The sequence below is a fragment of the Apiotrichum porosum genome (assembly GCF_003942205.1).
Source record: "Apiotrichum porosum strain DSM 27194 chromosome Unknown scaffold_2, whole genome shotgun sequence".
In the NCBI taxonomy this organism is placed as follows: domain Eukaryota; kingdom Fungi; phylum Basidiomycota; class Tremellomycetes; order Trichosporonales; family Trichosporonaceae; genus Apiotrichum; species Apiotrichum porosum.
The window spans coordinates 1,843,388-1,857,274 of record NW_021167109.1 but is presented as its reverse complement, the minus strand read 5'-3'; the positions used below and the strand labels follow the sequence as shown (position 1 = coordinate 1,857,274).

Sequence of the window (13,887 nt, the reverse complement as noted above, 5' to 3'; positions counted from 1 at the left end):
CTGTTTAGCCAGATGAGATGTGGCATGGAACGTGGACCACTCGACGTCTCGTCTCATCTGGCTAGATGGGTATGGTCAGCCTCGTCACGGAGGATCTGGTTCTTTGGGGCGAGAAGCTGTCAACGACAACACCAATGGCCAGTGATCCAGTGATGAAGTCGTCCTGTGTTTGGGGCGGTTGCAATGCAGCGCGCCGCTAGTGTACAAACGGTATCGTTTCCAGATCAGCTCCGCGCGCGAGTGAAGAGCCAGTGGACAGAGGTTTGAGATGGAAGGAGTCACCTGAGAAAGCCCAACAGATTGAGATGACTGGGGAATTGATTAACTTCCGAGTGGCACCGAACGGATCCGCTAACTTTGAACACTCACGCCTCACCCATCGTGGTTTTGTTCTTTCCTCCAACCATCTTGCCATGCAACGCTCTCCGCCATGCATTGCGTCGCAGGAGTCTGCTGGAATGATTCACAGTTACTTCATCGGGGTCTATCTCTATACATGGGACCAGGCGGATACGCCTCTCCTTTGACTGTTTTCCCTCCTTTTTCGAGCGGAAACGACTCGTTCGAGCTCCTACGATGCCTGGGGAGTCGTCTAGACCGAGGAAACGAGGCCACGCTCGCCCTGGGCGAGGTTGATGAAAATATCGTCGGCCGGGTCTTTTAGTGTGAGCGAAAAAATCGTGAAGATGGAGAAGGAGAAGGAACAAGGTCGAGGTGGAAGTGGGACTCGACCGCCGATCATTTTTTGATCCCGCGGCCGGTCATTTCCCACCACGCCAGTGCCACAAGGGGTGGATACTCACGACGGTAGAGGGGCTGCTTGAGGCTCTTCTGGTCGAGGTAGTGACCGATGAAGCCCATGGAACGACCAAGGACGAAGAGACCGTTGAGGGTACCGTTGCGGAGGTACTCGGTGGCCTCCTCCTCGGTGAAGGCGCCGCAGCCGTAGAGGAGGTCGCAGAACGAGGCGGCGATGGCGCCGTCGACGTTGAGGATAAGGGTGTTCGACTTCTGGGTGGTGACGTCCTCGACGGCAAGGGCAAAGTCGAGGGTGCGGTGCGAGGGGAAGTGCTTGCGAACGTAGTCGACGACCAGGACGACACGGAGGTCGGGGTTGGTCTTGGACTTGATCTTGTGGCCGATACCGGGGATGAGCTTGTTGGCCTTGCGCATCGAGTCGACAAACTCGCGGGGCGAGAGACCCGACTGGACACCGCGCGAGAACTCGGCGGCGGCACCGTCAAGGGCACCACCGAAGCGGTCACCGATGGTGAGGAGACCGGCGACGAGTGACGAGATGAGGTCCTTGCCGGCACGGGCAGTGATGATGGTGTTCATGGCACCCGAGACAGCAGGTCCGTGGTCGGCGGTGAGCTGGAGGACCATCTCGATGAACTTGCAGGCGAAGGCGGGGAGGCGACGCTTGAACCAGAGGAGCGAGATGACACCACCGATACCAATGTCCTCCTTGAAGACGTCCGAGATGCGCATGCCGGCGTACATGAGCTCCTGGCCACGCTCGTCCGAGATGGTCGAGATGAAGGCGGCAGGCTTGCGAATGAGGCCAAGCTTGGAAGCCCACTGGTAGTCCATGGGGATCTGAGGAGGCTCCTGCTCGGGCTTGGGGACGATGGTGCCGTTCTCAACGAGCTTGTCGTAGACAACCTTGAGAACGTCGGGGAGGTCCTCAAAGGTCTCGGGGACGATGAAGCCAGCGGCGCGCATGGCGCGGTTCTTGGCGTCGGCAGTCTCGAGGTCCGAGTTGGCCATCGAGCCGGCGTGGCCGAACTGAACCTCCGAGGTGAACATCTTGGCGCAGGTACCAATGGCCCAGGCAACGATGGGCTTGGTGATGACACCGCTCTTGACGGCCTCGATGACGCGGTACTCCTCGGTACCACCAACCTCACCGAGGAGGAGGATGAGCTTACACTCGGGGTCGGCCTGGTAGCGGAGGATGTGGTCGATGAACGAGGTACCGGGGTAACGGTCACCACCGATGGCAATACCCTCGTAGACACCGTTGGTCTGCTGAGCAAGGATGTTGTTGAGCTCGTTGGACATACCACCAGACTTGGAGACGTAGCCGACCGAACCGGGGCGGTAGAGCTTGCACGAGATGAGGTTGTCCATCATACCACCGGTGTTACCGATACGGAAGCATCCGGGCTTGATACCACCGACAGTGGCGGGGCCAATGATCATGACACCCTTCTCCTCGGCGAGGTGGAGTATCTCACGGGCGTGGCGCTCGGGGACACCCTCGGCGATGATGCCGATCGACTTGATCTGGGGGAACGAGAGGATCTCAAGGGTGGCCGAGTAGACCGAACGCGACGAGGCAAAGTTGACGACGCAGTCGACGTCGGGGTGCTTCTTGATGGCCTCGGCGACGGTGGTGTAGACGGGGAGGAGGGTCTCCTTCGTGCCCCAGTAGAACTTCTGGATGTGGTGACCACCGAAGGGGTAGATCATGGCAGCGACCGAGGGGGTCTTGCGGCCACACGAGAAGTCAAAGTCGAGCATGCCCTGGATGGCACGGGGCTGGAGACCAAAGACGAACGAGCGAGTGGTCTCGTCGAAGGGGCGGAACCAGGGGCGCTGGGCGGGGCCCTTGGCAGCCTCAAAGTGGACGATCTGGTCGCCGGCCTGCTCACGCTCGCCGTTAAGCTTGAACGAGCCGACGGGGGCCTTCTCCGAGCCGTGCTGGGGCTGCTTCGAGGCCGAGGCCTCGACAGCGGCGGCAATGTCGACCGACGAAGCAGTGCGCGAGATGGCAGCCGACTGGGCCTTGTTGAGGCCGAGGGCCATGGGGACAATGGCGGTGATGGGCGACTCGGGGCCGTAGACCTTGATGGGGACACCGAGCGACTCGCCACAGAGGCGCATGGCCTTGAGACCCTCCTGGTAGTTGGGGCCGGCACGACGGACCCAGATGCGGACGTTGTGGCGGATGAGGCCCTCGCGGTAGTCCTTGAGACCACGGATGATACCCTTGAAAGTAGCGGCGACGTCCGAGAAGTTGGCGGCACCACCACCGATGATAAGGACCTTGCCGTCCTTGAGGGGCTCACCACGAGTCATGAGGTCAAGGATGGTCTTGGCGTACTCGTAGGTCTGGCCCTCAGTGGGGGCACCCGAGTACTCGCCGTAGTTGGCGAGCTCGTGGGCGTAGCCAGCGGCGGCGATGGCGTCCGAGTAGACGACCGAGGCACCACCACCAGCAACCATGGTCCAGACAGAACCGTGCTGGTTGAGGACGGTAAGCTTGAGCGAGGCACCGGTCGAGGCGTCGAGCTTCTGGATGTAGGCCTCCTCCTTGGTGAGGTCACGGCCGAAGGGAGCGGGCCAAACCATGGGGGGTCCACGGTCGGCCTTGACACCGGCGGCGGGGGCGGTGGTGGTGTCACGGGCAATGGCCCACTTGGGACCACAGAGGAAGTCGGCGGTCTGGTCAAGCTTGGCGGCCATGTCGAGGTAGTGGATCTCGGCGGGCTTGCCGTCAACGGGGTCGAGGCAGACGAGGGGGTTGATCTCGAGGTAGGCGAAGTGGAGGTCAACGTAGACACCGTAGAGGCGGACGATGAAGTCGCAGAGAACATCCTTCTTGTTCTCGGGAACAGCGCCGAGGAGGGTCTCCTTGACAACCTCACGGGTGGGGAAAGCCTTGTTCACGGGGAGGAGGAGCTTGAGAGCCTTGGCGTCGACATCTCCGACGTCGACACCACCCTCGTGGGTGAAGTAGATCCAGTCACCCTCACGAGTCGAGTTGATGCAGACGTAGTACTCGGTGTTGGCAGCGTGGGGGAGGAAAGGCTCAATGATAAAGGTCTTGAGGGTACCGGTGGTAGACTCGACCTTGACGGGCTTGCCGGCACGCTCGGCAATCCAGGCGCCAGTCTCCTCCCAGCCCTTGTTGATGCTGAGGAGGCCGGCCTTTCCACGGCGCTTAATGAGCTGGTCAGGCTTGCCGACGAGCTTCTCAGTGAAGACCCAGTCGGGGAGGCCGTGGCCAGGCTTGATAGTGGGGGTGAGCTGCTTCGACTCGTCGTCGAACTGGATCTGGGCGACGCGAACGGGAGCCGCAGTCGACTCGGTGACGGTGGCGATGGGAGTGGGCGAGCGAGTAAGCCAGTAGTTGACCAATTGCTTGGCATCGGCCTCACGGATCGCTATCGTTGTTAGAAAGGAGTTGCAGACGAGTAGAGAGGTGTTGCAAGATGTTGGATGAGGAGATAATATGTCGGCGGAATGATGACGGAACCAAATCCGCCACCACTGCCACGACCACCTACACCCCACCCGCCAGTATGACGCGCATGGCAGCCTGGATATCCACGGCCTAGGCCCCCGTAGTCCCATAGCTACGCTCTCGCACTGTCGGTCATTGTCGGATAGACGACGTGATCCAGTGCGAGCAGAAGTAGGGACGCAAAGCGCAAGACGTGGAGCTGTGGTTCAGGGCGCCTCCCACTTTGGGGCGGGTGGGATCCACGACCTTCCACACGACGAAAAAGGACTCCACTGCAGCGACAAGATGTGACTCACCTTTGGTCGACATGGCGATTAATCTAAAGAATGTAGTAGCTGGTGCAGCGTCAGTTGCTGCTGTGTGACAACAAGAGATAGCGATGGTGGAGCGGCCCGGCTGAAGCGCTAGGTTTGTCCGACGGGGGAACACTCACGAGATTGGGTAGGGGTGGGGGTGCGTTTGGCAAGATCCCGAGGGACGAGCGATTAGGTAGATAGGCGAGAAGGAGGAATGAGGAGGGAGAGAGAGGAGGAGGGGAGGGGGAGGTCGTAAACGGTCCTGGATCACTAAAGCTACAAGAGCTAAGAAGAAAGAGGTGGAATGGTGGGACTGTGGATCTTTATAAACCGCCGGGGCCAACGCGCGGCGCGCCCGCCCACACGCGCGCATCGACACGCTGGGAGCGCCTCGTCTGTTCCCCCCAGTGGGACGACTCACCCGCGCGCTGCTCGCCAGGTCTCCCCAATCATTGACGCTGCTCCCCCACAACGACGCACCCCCCCACCCATCGGCAAGCACAGCCAGGTCTCGATGGCGGGACTATTTTTTTTCGAACGACCCATGATCGCGGTTGGGGCAAAAAAACAAGCCGGTGCCCTCGCTTCACACGCCTCCCAGGCGCGGGCCAGGCCGTGCGCGCGCGGTATCATCCGCGGTCCCCGTGTGCTATTGCTCCATTAGAAAAGGCGGCACACCTGGTGGAGGTATCGATTTAAATTATTTCTAATCAATTTACATTTTGAATTCAATCGCTCCCGTTCCATCCACGCTGACCAGACGCTCTGTGCTCTGCTGCCTGCAGGCATATGCCCGCTGCCAGCTGCCTGACCCATAATTTGCAAAATACCTCTGGCGGGGTTCCGGGCTGCAAAGGCTGTCTGCTCGCCTATCCTCTGCTGTCGCGCGCTGTGGCGCAGATCCTGCAGCAGGGTCCCAGTTCCAGACCGGATACAAGCGATAACGTGGCCCGACACCAAACCAGCTGCAGCCAACTGTCGCCTCCCCCCCGGCGGCAATGGCTCCATCACACGTCAAGGTGGAGTCGTGGAACAGATTCCTCTGGGCCTCTTGGGCTGCTCTGAGGCATCTTGAACGGCAACCCTGTCACCTACACTCTGTATCCCACTAGCGAGTGGATCTCCGCTGACGGCGACTTGAATACCGGACAGCTTGTCACGAGTCGACTCTGCCTTTCGAGCCAGTTCAAGGCAGATCCAGTACAACACACGGCCAAGACGTTGCCAGCAACCACACAAATCCAGGTCGGTCCTCGGGCCGTACGAGAATAGGCCAAAGCACCGCGGTTTAGCACCAAAACGGTCAGAATGATGTGCCAACTGATTGGGGAAGCTCACGCGACTCCTAATCTTACGTCCGGACCCCGGAACGGCCTTTCTCGTCCGCTCAGCTCTGCCAGGCCCCATCCCTTTCATTTCCGTCGTGACGTCGCGCATCACAACGTACAACCTGCAAAATCCACGCGCAAACCTCAGGGCAATCTCGGGGTTGAAGTCCCTGCCATCCGCGTCCCCATGTTGTCGTGTGATGGATGGGTGATGGCAAGCTCAGTATTCATAGCCCCCTATGCACAGCGGCCGGCTGGACATCGACACGGCCAGCGCAGTTGGGCGGCGGATTTCGGGCGGTGTGTGAGCTTCGACCAATACAAGACGCGCACTGGCTGTGAACCACCTGCCCTCTGGGCCCTATTCCAGAACGACAAGGACGCTGCCCGCCATCCCCACGTGTCTTGCGGCCGCGGCAATGGCACAGGAACACCGGGCAGCTCGTGGAATTGTGGAGGCCAGCGCAGTTGGGCATTCTTGCAATCTCGGCAAGAAACCAGTCGGCAAAAGAGGACTTTACGGTGGTGGCCGAAGCCATCCGTCCACTTCTGTGTACCCACCCGCTTGCATTGTGAGCAAGGGCCAGCGCGAAAGAGACCGAGACAGCAGCCGAAGTGTACCAAGTACCGAGACGCAGGGGACATTGCATCGCAGACACGTCCACGGTCGAGGTGACAGTGTGGAGGCTGGAGGCTGCCCAGGTTTGTCTGCTCGCCGTGTCGTGTCCAACGCGCCTCGCTCGCGCCTCTGGGGCAAACACAACACGCTGGGGTTTGGGGTGGGCCTGGCGGGCTGGTGCCTCGCCATCGTGTTTATCGCGTAGGGTTGCATGGCACATCCATCCCACCCATGCCGCCCAGAGCTGCGCGCGCACAGAACAGAAGACCAACCGCGAACGGCCCGGATCTCTCCGAGTTTCGGGCCGCCCAGTCGCAGTCAGACGAGGCAGGTGAGGTGGCAAAGACTCGTTGCACGCACCGTAGCGTGCCATAGCATGCGTGTGTAAGCACACCTGTTTGGAGAGCAGTGAAGCTCAGTGACCTGGAGTCGGTTCAGAGGGATTCTGCTACTTTCTGATGGATTGGAAGCAGAACCTTAACAACGAATTAATAGTGGCACCCTTATAATGTAACCAGGTTGTCGTTCAACGCTTACTTCTGAACTGTCTTAATCTTTGCTAACTGTCCGAAAAGGGGTCTCATGCATCACAGTACTGTACTGTACTTACTTGTTACATGTTCGCTGTATCGAACTAAAAGGCGGAGCGTGAAAACAAAAGTGTGTGAACAACTGGTGGCCACCAACTGTTCGAATTTCCAAATTTCCCATAGATTCCCAATTTCCCATTACAGCAACCACTGTTTTAGCCAGCCCGTCTCCAGCGATTCGACGAATCGAACGCCGGGCGAATCCCGATGACTTCAACCAGCCGCATGAACAAAGTGTTGAACCTCACTCATAACATGCTGCAACTCAGGTAGCAGGAACTGACAGTATGTATGTAAAGAGGAGACTCGTAGCACTCTCCAGACGCTGCAAGCGGATGCGTAGTAGGTTGGAAAGGTCGATAGAGGATAGAGTAACGAGAACAAGTCTGCATAGCATGAATACAATGAGCAGTACCTAATAACGAGCCAGAGCAATAGAAACGGTCAAATGGTCCCTTTCCTAATGTTAACACTCCCCTCGAGCGCACCATACGCTAGAGCTTTGCTCGATAGCGAGAGCTAGGATGTGCTCGGCTCAGGAGAAGCAAGCAAGGTCTCCCACACCCCCGTGAAGCGCATAGGGGCAAAGCCCACGTTGTCGGGGTCGCTGTTAGGAGGGTACTCGAACTCTGAGGGCCAACGATACGCGCCGCGAAGGTATTCAATGAGACGGTCGTCCATGCGGCGTTGGTGAGCCCTTTCGTAGGCCTCAAGGTGTTGCTGGTGCGTGCGGAACGGAATGGACTCGTGGAAGAGCCGAACATTACCGTCAATGAGGTGGTCTATCGTGCGCAGGTCCGTCGAGAGCGACGCCCAAGTGCGGTGGATTGAGCCGTCTGCGTTGCGCACGTCACCATGGATGTCGTGGACGAAACCGTTGCGATGGTGCATTTGGTCATTGTAGCCAATCGTGTCGACGTCGTAGAAGCCGGCTGAAATGGAATCCCAGTCGTGGAAGTCAATCTCGCCGCTGGAGGACGTGTCGTCCTGCTCGCTAGAGCTTTGCGTTTGAGCCTGTTGGCCGTTGTTGCTGTCTGAGGAGTCGCTCGACGTGCCGTTGGCATCCGTCTGAGTCACGGGGGTTGGTGCGTTGACTTGCTGGGGCATGACCATTGTTTGAAGCGTGATATGCAATGAAGTGTGGATGAATGTGGCGAATTGAGCGTGAAAGTGGCGAAATTTGAGGAAGTCAAAGATGTGGACGCGGGATGTGCTGGATCGAGGTGGATATGCGAGTGTTCACGAGGTATGCTGTTGAGAAGATGAGGAACACTCTTGCGCTGTCGTTGAACGTCTATTATAGGTGTTTGACGTCCTTGAGACCCAGTGCGCGCGTCGCTAGCGTGTGCGGTGTACCACCGAGCGCTTTCGTCATTCCGTCTGCCTTTTGCTGTGCGGTTCCCACGTACTTGAGCGTGATTACGCCTTTATCGACAAGCTCACGCACATGGTGGTGCTTGACGTCGATGTGTTTGCTCAAAGGGAAGCTCACAGGTTTGCGTGCGATTGCGATAGCTGACAGATTGTCGACGAAGATGGTGATTGGCTCTTTCTGCTTGAACATGTACAGCTCTGTGAGGTACTGACGCAGCCACTGTACCTCTGCAGCGGTTTCTGACGTTGCGATGTACTCGGCGGCGGTGGTAGACGTTGCTACAGAGCCTTGGCGTCTAGATGCCCACGAGATCGGCGAGTCATAGAGGTAAACGACATATCCAGAGGTGGACCGCCTCGTCACGACGCAGCCTGCGTAGTCGGCGTCCGCGTATGCGTGTATGAGGTCTGTGGGGGACTTGTTGCCGAGAACCAGTGCGAAGCTGTGTGTCTGTGCAGCGTAGTTGAGTACTCGTCGAGCCATGTTCATCGCCTCTTGTGTGGGCGCGTGCTGGACGCGCGTAAGGATGGTTGCCGGATAGGATAGGTCCGGCCTGCACGTGATTGATAGCCAGACGACGCAACCGGCCATGACAGCGTAGAGCGACTTGTCAATAGCGTCGACGAGCGTGTTGTCGTCTGCGGGGACCAGTTGGTGTGCCTCCCCTGTTGGCAGCGGCGCGTAGCGACCAGTCTTGACCTTGTCGAGCTTGAAGCGGACGACTAACGACTCGATATACGCCTTTGAACTGATAGAAACCGTGCGATTTGCTCTATCGCGCGCGATTGCAAGCGACAGCATTTGCGTAGGCTCCCCTAGGTCGGTCAAAACCCAGTGTTTGCGTAGAGCGTCAATAATGTCGTCAGCCTCGGCTTTGGCGTGCGTGAAGATGAGGATGTCGTCGACATATGCGAGGACGTAGGCGATAGAGCCGTGTTTGCGACGTCGAACATGGACTCCCCACTCGCTAGGACACCGGGTGAAACCGAGCTCGTCTAGCGCGCGCGACAACTCGAGCCACCATGCGCGGCCTGACTGCTTTAGGCCGTAGAGCGCTTTGTTGAGACGTAGGCCGTCACAGGCCTTGTCGTCGAGCGTCAAACCTGGTGGTGGTGCGAGGTAGAGCTCTTCTTGCAGTGGACCGTTGAGGTAGGCGCCCTCGACGTCCATTTGCCGAATTTGAAGGTTGAAGGTGGCTGCATGAGCCAGAAGTATGCGTAGCGAGCCGAGACGACTGACAGGCGCATAGGTTTCCTCGAAGTCGACGCCTGGTGTCTGGTCGAAGCCTCGAGCGACGAGTCGTGCTTTGTACTTGACGACGACACCATTTGTGTCGCGTTTGCGCTTGAACACCCATTTTGCAGTGATAGGTCGACGACCTTGCGGCACCTTGACCTCGGTCCACGTGCCCTTGCTAGAGAGGTTGTCGAGCTCTGCTTGCATAGCTGCTATCCATGAGGCGCGTTCCGGACTGTTTAGAGCTTCTGCGAGGGAAATGGGATCGGTGAAGGTCTCTTGCGCGGCTGACGACGCTAGATAAGCGAAGTCGAGGTCGTCCTTGGTACGAGGGCGATGGTTAACTGAAGTAGCGCTTGATGCGTGCGCGTCTGCTTCGTCTTCTTCATCCTCGTCGAGGTCGTCTGAAATGGCGTCCAAGGTCTCCGGTGGGACCTGGGTCTCGACGTCGTCGACTGCATCTTCGTCCTCGTCAATCAAGGTTGGTGGGACGTCCTCGTCATCGTAATCGGGAATGCGTCGTCCTTGCTGGCCATTGTTGGCCACATACACGTCGGCAAAGTGGTATATTTGACCCTCGTCAGTGAGGACCACCCAGCCGGGTGTATCGGCGTTGGTGTTGAGGATACGAGCCGGAATGGCTCGTGGACGCTCGAGCGCGGCAACCTGCGTTTGCTTCTGACGGCGGTGCGCGTAAACGTGTTGACCAAATGGCAGCAGCTTTGCCAGGTTTGGCTTGCGGCCATAGTAAACCTCGTATGGTGACTTGCCGTCAGGACGTATGGACGTCATGTTAAGGATTGTCACAGCGTAGCGCATAGCGTGGTCCCAAAGGTCGTGCGTTAGGCCGGCGGCGGCTAGCATGGTGCGGACCATCTCAGAGAGGGTGCGGTTGAAACGCTCGGCGACACCATTGTAGGCTTGCGAGTAGGGTGGAGATTGTTGGTGCCGTATACCTAGTCGACTAGTGAAGTCGCGAAGCGTAGCGTTGACAAACTCTGTCCCATTATCGGTCCTAATGACGACGACCGAAACGCCACAGTTCTTCTGAAGGGCGACAATCTCGCGCATTAACTGCGGTGTCGCTGCGTTCTTCTCAACTAGAGGTATGCCGGTCCGCCACCCTGTGAAATCCGTCACGATAGAGAGCCAATGACGCTGACCCTTTGAATTAGGTTGCGTGAAGCTTTTAATGTCTGCGTGGACGAATTCGTGGCGTGCATCCCGGCCGCGTGGTGAAGGTCCTTTGCCCGTGCGCGTGGTAGCTTTGTGCGCAAGGCAATGGTTGCAATCGTTCAATTTGAAGTTGTCATCCTTGACGTCGTCGAGACTGACGCCGTCAATTTCGCCGTCTTTGATGAGCCGAATGAGGACAGGGCGTCCAACATGGCCCAGACGATGGTGAAGACGATAAAGGATGGAAGGGGAACATTCTCTAACTTGCAGAGCGTTAGAGGGTGCTGCAGAGGTCATTTGAGTCGTTGTGGCAGTCTGCGAGCGGTTAGAGAGAGTTGAGCGTGGCGCCATGACCGGCGTTTGCGGCGTTTGCGCGCTCGTCTGCGTAGCGTCGAGCGTGGGAATCGACTGCGTTGTGGGCGCGTTTGAAGGTTTAACGCGCGCAGATGTAGATGGTGGGCGTCTGGTGGTCATGGCGGCGTAGGACGACGAGGTAACCTGCAAATCGACCGCTGGCCGGCCGCCCTCGTAGCTGTCGTCCGTCTTGAAGACGACCTTGCCCTTGTAGATGCGGAAATTGTGAAGATCGACGGTCCAACCGTGACGGCGTAGAGCCTTGGTTGAAATCGTCAAATCGGTCGTGTCCGCAGAATAGTAAACGTCGTGGATAACAGTGGTGTTGTCAGCTTGCGCGATGCGCATAGAGCCAACAGTAGAGAGGATAAGGTGGAAACGCGAGCCACCGAGGCGTACGTGCAAGGGAACTGGAACTGGCTTGACGCCAAAGAGGATTGACTGATCGCCGACGATGTGCTCTGTGCAGCCGGTGTCGACGAGGAACTTGAAGGAAGAGGAAGACGAGGATGAGAGACACTCGACGGTCATGTTGTTGTTGCTAGCGTCGCGATTGACAGGTCGGCGCTTAGTAGTGACGACGTCGCAACTGCTCGTCTGCAATCTTCTAACACACTCAGAAACGGCGTGCGGCGCACTATGAGGGTGATACGCGCACACGCGTGCGGAGGGCGAGAATGAGACGTGCTTGACGGCCATGCTACTGCTAGAGCCATCGTAATAGGCGTCCTCGATCTCGACGATCGATGCGCTGCTCGTAGGTGCGGGCGTCGGCGTCGACTTGTCGACCTGTTTCTGGTCCTTCCTCTTGTCGCCCTTCTTCGGCGGGCCTCTGACGCATTCAGATGTGTCGTGCGACGTACTGTTAGGGTGGTTATCGCAGTGTTTAGCGACTTTGCCGTCCTTGCCCTTTTTGGTCCTTGCTGCATTTGGCTGACCAGTCTTGCCGCCTTTGGTGATCGTGAGAGACGCGTTGCTCTCGACGGCAGGGATACGCTCGGTATTTTTGAGATCATTGATGAAGTCGTAGAACACAGAGGTAAAGTTGTCCCAAGTCTTGTCGCTCTGCGCGCGCCAGGTCGTCTCAATGAGGATCTTGTAGGTAACAGGTAGGGCGCCAATGATGGTTGACACCTTTTCCTCGTCTGCGTAGGGCTTTTGAAGCCTTGCCATGGCTGCGTAGTTCGTTACAAAGCTCTTGAAGAACGTGTTGCAGACGGCAGAGCTCGCGCCAGCTTGCAGACGCGTGCTGTGGACCTTTGCCTTGATTTGAGAGATTCTAGAAACATTCTCCTTGCGGAAGCGCGTCTTGAGATGCTCGTAGATATCCTGTGCAGAGAACTTCTCGCGTACATCGAGCGCTAGGTCGTCAGGGATGGTCTTGAGGATGGCGACACGCGCAAGACGCTCGTTGTTAGCCCAGTCGGACCACGTAGCGAGCTCTCTGTTGTTAAGGACCTGTTTCTCAATCTGCGTCTCTATCTGAGAGAGCGAGAGATCCTTGTCGGCGGGCTTGATTGTGTCATCCTCGGCTTCTGGTCTCTTTGAGAGAAGCGTAGACATAGGAGGGAGGACTGACGAGCCCTTGGAAGGTGTTTTGGGTGAAGAAAGCTGAGCCGAGAGACGAGAGATGAGGGAAACGTCCGTCGAGACGATAGCTTGTGTGGGCGTCACGACGCCCTTGGCGACCAAATCGTCGTATCTCTTGCTTATCGTAGGCCCTAGCTTCTCGCGGAGGGTGTCGACGTCAAGGTACGGGCCACGAGGAGGTGCTTCACCAAGCTCGAGATCCGGCGTAACATATTGATCGACGCCGTCGACGATATCGACGCGGCGGTAGGGCTCGCGACGTTTGCCGAGTAGGTGACCGTAGGCTCCCTTGCCCTTCAAGTAGTCGGATAGGGCGATATCCCAGCGGTCGTAGTCGTTGGCTCCCTTTAGCTTGCTAACGCTTGTTGCCAGATCGGCCCAATCGTTGCGCTTTGCAGAAACGAAGACTTTGGTGGTTTCCATTGTTATTGAGTTGAACTGAAATCAGTCGTGAAATGGTGTTTTGAAGGTTTACGTAATACTAAGGCACGCAGCAATGACGATTTGACAAGTATGACTTGATTTTTGTGTTTTAGTCTGTTTTTGTGGATTTACCGAGACAAAGCTTGTTGCAGAGCCTTGGACTGAGACTGACGTAAAGCGGGAAGGTTGGCGGTTACGTAGGTATTTGCAATAACGTGTGGGAAGCCTTGTGGAGCGGGACGTCGACGATGAAAGGTGCACAGCGAGTACGGGGAAGTATCGATGAGCGCTCGTTTGGCGGTGCCGACGACGAAGTCGTGGTCCTATGAGGCTCTAACTTGTATCCGTAGACTCAGTATCCCAGAGGGCGTGCGTGCGAACTTGATTTGACGACGGGGGATGGGTTTGGCCCGAGATAGGCTCTTGCGAGCTGGTTATATGGGCAGATAGCGAGCTCGACCGTAGGTATGGTGAACTCGCGTCGACAGATTGTTTGACTCTTAATCTGTAAAGAGGAGACTCGTAGCACTCTCCAGACGCTGCAAGCGGATGCGTAGTAGGTTGGAAAGGTCGATAGAGGATAGAGTAACGAGAACAAGTCTGCATAGCATGAATACAATGAGCAGTACCTAATAACGAGCCAGAGCA

At 57.5% G+C, this 13,887-nt stretch overlaps 2 protein-coding genes across 2 annotated transcripts; both read right to left on the bottom strand.

Moving 5' to 3' along the window:
- Window positions 1–592: 592 nt before the first annotated feature.
- Window positions 593–4,561, bottom strand: ACL1 (citrate synthase; the record flags this gene model as incomplete). Its single annotated transcript, XM_028620292.1, has 3 exons — window positions 593–657; window positions 804–4,172; window positions 4,549–4,561. The coding sequence occupies 3 exons, from the start codon at window positions 4,559–4,561 to the stop codon at window positions 593–595; spliced, it is 3,447 nt and encodes a 1,148-aa protein (XP_028479264.1).
- Window positions 4,562–7,604: 3,043 nt separating this feature from the next.
- Window positions 7,605–8,198, bottom strand: EHS24_004734 (uncharacterized protein; the record flags this gene model as incomplete). Its single annotated transcript, XM_028620291.1, has 1 exon — window positions 7,605–8,198. The coding sequence occupies one exon, from the start codon at window positions 8,196–8,198 to the stop codon at window positions 7,605–7,607; it is 594 nt and encodes a 197-aa protein (XP_028479263.1).
- Between the last annotated feature and the right edge of the window lie 5,689 nt (window positions 8,199–13,887).